The 9,824-nt window shown below is 43.8% G+C and overlaps 1 protein-coding gene across 1 annotated transcript; it reads right to left on the bottom strand.

The window, feature by feature from the left end:
* Nucleotides 1-344: 344 nt before the first annotated feature.
* Nucleotides 345-8,683, bottom strand: LOC125376874 (ankyrin repeat domain-containing protein 17-like). Its single transcript, XM_048389246.1, has 2 exons — nucleotides 8,467-8,683; nucleotides 345-1,237 (listed from the first exon to the last, which is right to left on the bottom strand). Exons 1-2 carry the CDS (start codon nucleotides 8,681-8,683, stop codon nucleotides 345-347), a joined length of 1,110 nt encoding a protein of 369 aa, XP_048245203.1.
* Between the last annotated feature and the right edge of the window lie 1,141 nt (nucleotides 8,684-9,824).

A 9,824-nucleotide genomic window follows, 5' to 3' on the forward strand; every position in this document is an offset into this window, starting at 1 on the left:
TAAAGATATTCAACACGTCAATGTCTGTAATAACATAAAGATATTCAACACGTCAATGTCTGTAATAACATAAAGATATTCAACACGTCCATGTTCGTTACAACTTGAATATATTCAACACGTCCGTAAAGACACGAATGTTTTGAACACGTCAATGTCCGTAAGAACATGAATGTATTTGTCACGTCAATGTCCGTAACGACGTGGATGTATTCAACACATTGTCTTTCCTAATGTGAATGTCTGTGTAAACTTGTCACATATTACATGAGAGCCCCACATGACAAGAAGATCAAGCACGTCTTCTTGCCCCAGGGATTTTGCTGTCTTGGCTGCTGTCTGTCCTATTTAGTTCCACAACATCTGCGGACATAGTTGATCACCTCCACATCTCCTCCCTCAGAGGCCCAGTGAAGGATGTTATTACCAGCTTTATCCACGAGTGACACATCAGCTCCTTCACTCACGAGTAACTCTACCACTTCTTTATGTCCATTCAGTGCTGCCACCATTATAGGTGTCCTCTTCTGCCATCCTCTACTGTTGATGTCTACCATGTCTTGTGAGAGGACATACTTGACAACTTCCACGACTCCACCCTTAGAGACACAGTGAAGGATGTTGTCATGAGCTTCACCCACGAGTGACACATCAGCGCCTTCACACACGAGTAACTCTACCACTTCTTTATTTCCATTCAATGCTGCCTCCATCACTGGTGTCCTCTTCTTCCATCCTCTACGGTTGATGTCTACTTTGTCTTGTGAGAGGACATACTTGACCACCTCCACATGTCCTCCCCGACAGGCACAGTGAAGGATGTTGTCACGTCTGTCATCCACGTATATCACATGAGCTCCTTTACTGACAAGTAATTCAACTAACTCTCTATGTCCGTTCTCTGCTGCCAGCATCGTCGGTGCTCTCCCGCACTTTACTTTACCATCGATGTCCACCATGTCCCGTGAAAGGACATACTTCACCATCTCTACATCTCCTCCAATACAGGCAGAGTGAAGGATGTTGATACCGAATCTATCTTCGAGTGACATGTCAGCTCCTTCACTCACAAGTAACTTAACCAATCCTGTATGTCCTTCACCAGCTGCCAACATCACCGGTGTCCTACCAATCCACTCTTTACGGTTAATGTCCACACGTCCCTTGGACAAGATGAGTTTCACCCTTAACAGGTCCCCGGCTTCTGAGGCAATATGAAGTTCCGTGAACGATGGTGCTGTAACACAATGTTTTACTCATTTTGGACAACATTTGAGGTGATGACTTAAGCTGCAAGACATATAGGGGCGAGAAAGCAGGGATCTGTAATCATGAACATGTTCTTTTCTGCATATGTTCATTGGACGAAATAGTGATGAAAAACGGACAAATGTTGATTAATTGGTGTGCACTTAGAACGTGTCGAGAAGTGTAACTGAACATCCAACCATATGGCAACTTGTCCTAAATGCATGTCTATTATCTGGTGTGGTGCGGCAACGCGACGAAGAGCTCTAGGGGGTCAGCTTTTTGATACTGACACACGCGTGCATGTTCGAGTGGGGGCACAACGTTTACTGTTCAACCCAACTGAGGGAGTCTAACTTAACAGTTTAAGTAACAAAGATATCAGGCTTGGGATAATTGGCAGTCTCAGCAGTTGGATATACAAAAAAACAACCCTCTTTTGTTTCTCTGTTTGTCATTTGTTGAGGTGTATCAATATCTGACAATTGATGACAAATGTAATTGCACAGAGACATTGTCTCAGTTTGACCCTACACTAATCACACCTAATCAGTCTATAAAAGGTACCTGGACCGAACATGAGCACCAATTCGTGGAACTCAAAAGAAAGAAATGGTAATCGTCCCCGCCACTGCTTTTATTATTCTAAATGGCAAAGATACACATACTGCTATGTCAATTACAAGCACATAGTTTATATACATTATTGAGTGATCTCTGTAGAACTCAGTCGTATCATTATTGCCCACATACATATCTGTGCTGAAAGAAAGGAAGAACATTGGAACGAATAGTGTGAGAGAATATTCCTACAGAGAACACAAAGCTGCGATTTCTTCATACAAGAATGATGCAATGTTATTGAATTTATCTGGCATTCATTGTCATGACAAAACATGCAATTATACATGTTCAAATACACTTTTATGATGAAATTGCAGGACACAAATAACATGATCCCTCACAGTGTAATGAAATGACTGCTCTCTGCTACATGGAACTTTAAAATGTGAAGTTTACACCTGAACACTGAGGTTAAGAATTTGCAAAATATAAAAATATTTCCTGCATTAGAGAGCACCTCTACAACGCAAATAGGATACACGAGGCATAACAATTGGACTTGTTACTATTGATAGGTTACTATTATTTAATAGTTTTGTAATGAAGGTAACTCGATCCGCACTGACTCAATATTCCATTCCAAGTTCATATCTGTTATTGTACAATCGAGTATGCTCTTTCTACCAAAATTTCATTACGTTTGATTAAGGTTACACTATTCAAGGCCTCTGGAAAGCTTTTACAAAGGATTATGGTGGACATGGGGAGGACATTTTACAACTTTACACATCAGTGACAAGAATGATGTCGAATGCAATTCCTTATTTTGACTTGTACCATACGCTCGCTGTGACGGGTGCCACCGGTTTGGAACGATACGCTCTCCTATTCGCGAAAACCTGGAATCATTTCTATTTGATAGAGTTTCATAAACACATGCTCATGATAGAGTCAGAATCGTACAATCGACGCTGCTTTTGTGATAGATTTCTTATGAATATGGAAAGGGTTTTGTTGCTTCTATTATCTGCACTTCTTACCTTGCACACACTCCTTTCCACATCCCGTCTCCAAACATTGGGAAGTCTGATTGCAGAGCTCGGATCCACAGGGTTTAGTCGGGGTCTTTAGATAGCAATAAAAAACAAAACAAGAAAGAGTCTATCTATGACTTCTGTCAAAATCAAGTGAAGGTTTGTTTGTTTGTTTGATTGTTTGTTGTTTAACGCCGCAATCAGCAATCTTCCAGCTATATGACGGCGGTCTCTTAATAATCCAGTCTGGACCTGACTATCATGTGATTGATATCATGAGCATCAATCCACCCAATTGGGATCGACGACATGCATCAACCAAGCCAGCGAGTCTGACCACCCGACACTTTTACGACGAGCATAGTCGCGTTTTACGGCAAGCATAGGTTGCTGAACACTTATTGTAACCAGGATCTTCACGGGTCTCAAGTGAAGGGGTCACCAATGTTCATTCCAAAACGTCGCCAATAAGCATAGAATCGTGTACAATGTTTTGGATAATACGCAAACACGAACGCCGAAATGAAGCACGTTATCAAGCATGTGGAAAGTTCCAACACGATGTAAACACGATTGTTGCTAAAGCCAGCTGCAGACTGCTACTTGAAAACAGCGTCATCATCTTGAAGTGTTCACAGAGAACAGGGTCACTATATTGGTCAGACGACTACCAGAGACTGCAACACAATGGCTCAAGGAGCATTTGCGGTTGGAACTACCGCACTCTGACTGGGCGGAGCTTATACGGGTGATCTGACAGGTCAATATGACGCCAAGATAACACACAAATTTCATTGGTTAATGGGTAATCGGGTGACGCCATGTAAACACCCACCCACGTGGGCCGTTTGACAAGAAGGACATAAGTTTTAATGGTAATAAATAGCCATCAAACGATTCCAAGACTTTTCAACAAACGCGTAGGTCTTTGGTTTCAAAACCTACCTGTCGTCTTCACATCTTGATAAAATGATATTGTGGAATGTCAACGATTTATCCAACACAGTCCAACACGAATTATAGTTCTCCCATGTTCTTTGGACGAGAACGGAATACGTTTGTCGTGATGAATAAGAGCAGTGTAATTGAACAAAAAACATAATATGTATCACGACACCAATCGTAATCCTGTTGTGTACGGTATATCTGCAGTTTATGAATAGCATTTCTCACAATACAAACGGCAATCGGTGATTTCAACAGTGTTTGTTTTTCGTTGTGTTCGTCTTGCCTTCTTTGGCAAAGTCACAATTGTCCGAAGGCTTCTCAGGCCGAAGTCATTCGATCCGGGAAACTTGGCGGGTCCCAGTGACCCAGATGTCCTGTTGATCGGCATGCCAAGTCACATTTGCACAAGCTTATCCATATTTGTGTGTGTGTGTTTCTCCCGTCAAGCATCAACTAGAGAGCGGGCGGACGAAATAAAATATATTGCTTATTGAAAAATGTCTTTAAATAATTGGGTTAGTTATTTTATGACATTACAAAAATAATTTAATCACTTGGTACTAGAATCTAGTCTATGAAATAATCTATTGCTTCGGAAACGAATTGTTAATATAGAAATAATATTAGTAATATAGAAGAAAGATCAAGTTGACCTGGTTCTTTTATGACTGTGCAATGCTAGATCTGGTGGAATTTCTTTTATTAGATCTGTGCGCAATTTTCCACAGTGGCAGGAAAAATTGAGACATGAAAACCTTATATTATTTCGTATTTATGTATTGTTACTGTTGCATCAACTGAAACTGTTGTTGTGCCTCTGTTCTGATGTAAATATGTACACCACAATACACAATACACTTTGAATACAACTGCATTGAATGTGTCACATATAAACATAACCATGTTCTTTGCTATTTACAGCGCAACCCTAGATAAGCTCCGCCCACTGCGATTGATGCAGACGCCATCAACTCCATCACCTACACCGCTATGACCCAAACAGCCCCATCACCTACACCATCATAAACCCAACAGTCCTATCACCTACACCACAATCGTTCTAACTGTTCAATCACTTACACCACCATCAACAGAACAGTCCCATCATCTACACACCATCAACCTAATTCTTCAATCACCTACACCGCCAACGACAATCCAGTTCAATCACCTCCATATCACGAGCACAACAACAGTCCTATCACCTACACCACCATCAACCTAACCGTTCAATCATCTACACCATCATCAACACAACAGTCCTATCACCTCCATCATCATCAACACTGCAGTCACATCATTACACCACCATCAACACAACAGTCTCATCAACAACACAATCAACACAACAGTCCATTCACCTATACCACCATCAACACAACAGTCCCATCACCTATACCACCATCAACACAACAGTCCCATCACCTACACCACCATCATTTTAACTGTTCAATGCCCCTCACCACCATCAACACAACAGTCCCATCACCTACACCACCATCAACCTAACTGTTCAATCACCTACACCACCATCAATCCAAAAGTCCCATCACCTACATCACCATCGGTCTAACTTTTCAGTGACCTACACCACCATCAACACAACAGTCCCATCACCTACATCACCATCAACACAACAGTCCCATCACCTACACCATTTCTCTCATTCTCGCAATTTATATCGTGGTCCATGGCGTTCATCTTTCAAATTAGCAAAACGAGTTAAAAGGAGGCAAGATAATAGACAGCCCCATTTAGACCTAACAGTAAAATATTCATTAATGCATCCATTTATCAGCACACGACTTGATATTTTCGTACACTAATATTGAACATTTTGACTTTTATCACCAAATCCCCAAGTTTTGTCTTTCTATGGAATGATTTTTTCTGCTAAACTTTGCGGGAGTCAAAGATAGCTCGCTGCTGCATGATCAAAACACAATCGTTGTTTCTTAAATACATTCAGATCGTCATGGACAATTCATATATTTTCTTCCCCCAGATTCCACAGTACAACTTGTAAATAGATGGAGCTAATGATCCTCTATGAAGGGGGATCAGTTTGATCACTGCCTGTCGACTTTGGAATACAAATACACATACAAAGCTGGTGTACTCCCACTAGTAAGGGGTCTTTAAAGAATTGGGACACGCTTTACTTGTTCAATAGGGCCTTGCCACATTTGGCTCGGTGTAGGTACAAGTTATGATAATTAATTTTTCGTTGTGTTTATTGTGATCCCTGCATTCTGATTAGCTGAACTGGTCACCTGTTATTGCATTCATTTCCCAATGAATGTAAAAGGCTATGCCACGCCTACCGAAGCGGACTACTTTTATTATTACGGAATGTTGGAGAACCCAATATAAGAGTCCAGAGAATTCCCTTTCTGCTGTCCCTGTCATTTGAAACAGCCGCCTTCTCCCAGACATATTTCTGACTGTTGCAGTTCACGCCTCTTACCTTGATTGACAGGTCTTATCAACTTTGTTTTGATCCTTCTTTCCGTTGACTGGCTACATTGTGGGCGTGTCAAGTTATGTACATAAACTAAACACTCACCTGATTTATGCACACCTGGAACGTTTATCAATCTCGTCATTTTTGTCTGCTTTGATATATACACTGAATCGCAAAAGAAACGTCACCATGGAAAGATATAGAGGAACCTTATTTGTCCAAACACTGTAAACTTACTTTGAGAGATATTAAAAAGATTAAACTTGGCACAACTGATCATCAAGGTAGAAATTAAAGTGTCAAATGTTCTTAAAGTGAAACACTACACTAGTCTCTGAGAAAATGGCATCACAAGTCAGTATCTCGTGTGTCCGCCATGTGCACGATGACTTACGTGCAACGTCGATACATGGAAGGAATGAGGCGGTTGATGAAGGCCACAGGCACTTGAGCCCACACTCTGAGGCCTTGGTCGGACGTCATTCAGCCGTCTTTGAATCTCGTCCCACAGGTGCTCAATGGGTTTTGAAATCGAAACTGAGTGCAGGCCACTGCATGGTTCTGATGCCATTCTGCTGGAGTTAGTCTCTCGTTGCTCTCGCAGTGTGGGCACGGGCGATATTATGCTGAAACTGGTGGTTGTGGCGACGTGCCAGATGAGGTATGGCGTTTGATCTCAAGACTTGATCAATGTACCGAGCTGCTGTGACACCATTGCCTCTCCCTGGACCAACGTTCTGGAAGACCACAGGGCCGACCCTCTGTGCAAGACAAATTCCATCCCACACCATGATGCTCGAACAACCCCACGAGTCTCTCTCAACAACACAAGCACGAAAAACAATCCCCACGGCGTCGCCAGACTCTCTCTTCCATCTGCTATTGAGATCTGCTCTCGTCTGAGAAGAAGACTCTTCTCCACTACTGGTGGCGCCAATGGTGGTGGAGCTGTGTTGCTCACTGAAGACTGCCCCGGCGATGACGTGGTGTCAGAATGGGTCCTCGGTGTGGCTTGTGACAGTGGAGGTGTCTACTCGTCAAATGTCATCGCACGATGTCCGCACTAATGTGTCGCTGGTGTGTCCCCATGATCTGTCGAGCAGTTTCCGCAGCAGTAACAAAGCGATCATGAAGATGCTGTCGCACAATCAGACGATCCTGACGCCGGGTGTTGACCCTTGGTCTTCCACTACGTGGTCATCTGTAGTGTTGGTAGTCTGGAACCGTTGCTGGAGCATCAACATGGTCCTTACGTGGACTTGAAATGCATTGGCTACTAGCCGGGCGGTTTGTTCAGCTTGCAATCGTCCAAGGGCTTGGTGTCGCTGATTTCTTGTCAATCTTGGCATGTGGTAGCAATTCAATAACGAATGAATGTTATCCGATCTGGGTTGGTTTTTATAGGGCAAGAAATGGGGAACGCATGTGTATTCCAATTTGCACGGAACTCACGTGCATCGGGTTACCATGGCTGTTGCCGTGATGCGTTTTGGCGATCGGTTTTATTGTCATCTACTTTGTTTTTTATTATCAAATTTCATTATTCTGGACAAGGTATTGTTAAACTTTATAAACTTTGACACAAATTACCCAGATATTTAAATGACAACTTTTCATGCAAAGCTACTTGGGGTGACATTTCTTTTGTCCAGTTTCCAAAACTGCCGAACATGGCTGGAATTTCTGGTCTCGATCGTGGTGCAGCCAGTGTGACGAGTATGTCCCTTCTATTCCCCTCCTACAGACCGATCAGATTCCACCTCTCATATCACTTGCATTTGCCAAATGGAGGTGCTCACTCAAGACCATCTGATCGATGACCAAGATCTATATTGTAATATAATGGATCTTACCTCGCGAAGTGCATGTAATCACGTGAGCACCTTGATTAAAAACATGAAAAAAAGGAATATATCTGTCCACGCCCAGTCGACGGTACATATCATTTGCAAAATCTGCACGCCGAAATCAAAGCTGTTTACGAACCGGATGTGTGAGGCTGACAGTTTTTCATAACACAGGTGGATAAGTGTCATCCTTGCAAAAACGTAGGTTGTGCGAGGGAATAATAAATTATAGATTTTCATAGCGTATCTTTTCCAGGTACTCACTGCTTATTCAGCTTCAGCTCCTAGAAGCTAATTCACAGAGCAGCGCCAGCTCTGCTAAAAGTTCGGTCTCCATTCTTGTCCGGGCTGGTGACACTACCTTCTGTTGTTGTCCGGGCTGGCAGCACCACCTTCTGTTGTTGTCCGGGCTGGTGACACCACCTTCTGTTGTTGTCCGAGCTGGTGACACCACCTTCTGTTGTTGTCCGGGCTGGCAGCACCATCTTCTGTTGTTGTCCGGGCTGGCAGCACCACCTTCTGTTGTTATCCGGGCTAGCAGCACCACCTTCCGTTGTTGTCCGGGCTGGTGACACCATCTTCTGTTATTGTTCCGGCTGCTGGCGCCACCATCTGTTGTTATCCGGGCTAGCAGCACCACCTCCTGTTGTTGTTAGGGCTGGCGGCGCCACCTTCTGTTGTTGTCCGGGCTGGCAGCACCACCTTCTGTTGTTGTCCGGGCTGCTGGCGCCACCATCTGTTGTTATCCGGGCTGGTGACACCACCTACTGTTGTTGTCCGGGCTAGCAGCACCACCTCCTGTTGTTGTCCGGGCTGGCAGCACCACCTTCTGTTGTTGTCCGGGCTGGCAGCACCACCTTCTGTTGTTGTCCGGGCTGGCAGCACCACCTTCTGTTGTTGTCCCGGCTGGCGCCACCTTCTGTTGTTGCCCGGGCTGGCGGCGCCACCTTCTGTTGTTATCCGGGCTGGTGACACCACCACCTTCTGTTGTTATCCGGGCTGGTGACACCACCTCCTGTTGTTATCCGGGCTGGCAGCACCACCTTCTGTTGTTATCCGGGCTGGTGACGCCACCCCCTGTTGTTATCCGGGCTTGTGACACCACCTTTTGTTATCCGGGCTGGTGACGCCACCTTCTGTTGTTATCCAGGCTGGTGACTCCACCTTCTGTTGTTGGCATGCAGATCGTAATGTCTGTTCAGGTTAGTAAAACCTACGTTCTTGTAGGTACACGGGGGCAAGACGATTGAGTGATTTGCAAACAAGCACCAGCAGATTGGACATGACCAGTGATATGAGGTCGCGCATTTGACATCGAATATTGAACAAGACAGCAGTATTTTTCACATGCTGTAGCTTGTCCAGATAGTTTACTGAATGCCATGCAGGAGACGATAACAATTCCATGGACGAAGTCTGTAGCTATATATCTACTGATTTGTCTGATATCCCTTACATGATGGTATTCACATTGATGATCAAAATTAAAGTTTTTTCATAATTCAACTTGAAGAATTCTTTCGTCATCAAACTTGTGATTTCATCAATGCAGGATACACTTGTCGTAACAGGATGGGGTGCTTGCCGTAAAATGCGACTATGCTCGTCGTAAAAGTGTCGGGTGGTCAGACTCGCTGACTTGGTTGATGCAGGTCATCGATCCAAATTGTGTGGATCGATGCTCATGATATTAATCACTGGATTGTCTGGTCCAGACTC

Source organism: Haliotis rufescens, unplaced genomic scaffold (assembly GCF_023055435.1).
Source record: "Haliotis rufescens isolate VD_foot unplaced genomic scaffold, xgHalRufe1.0.p SCAF_8, whole genome shotgun sequence".
Taxonomy (NCBI): Eukaryota; Metazoa; Mollusca; class Gastropoda; order Lepetellida; family Haliotidae; genus Haliotis; species Haliotis rufescens.

Excerpts from the sequence above, each read along its gene's own strand:
- LOC125376874 (XM_048389246.1), bottom strand. The coding sequence starts at position 8,683 with ATGGTGTCACCAGCCCGGACAACAACGGAAGGTGGTGCTGCTAGCCCG. Across the intron at positions 1,238-8,466 it reads AGCCCGGACAACAACAGAAG|CACCATCGTTCACGGAACTT; the intron begins GTAGTGTCACCA and ends ATTGTGTTACAG.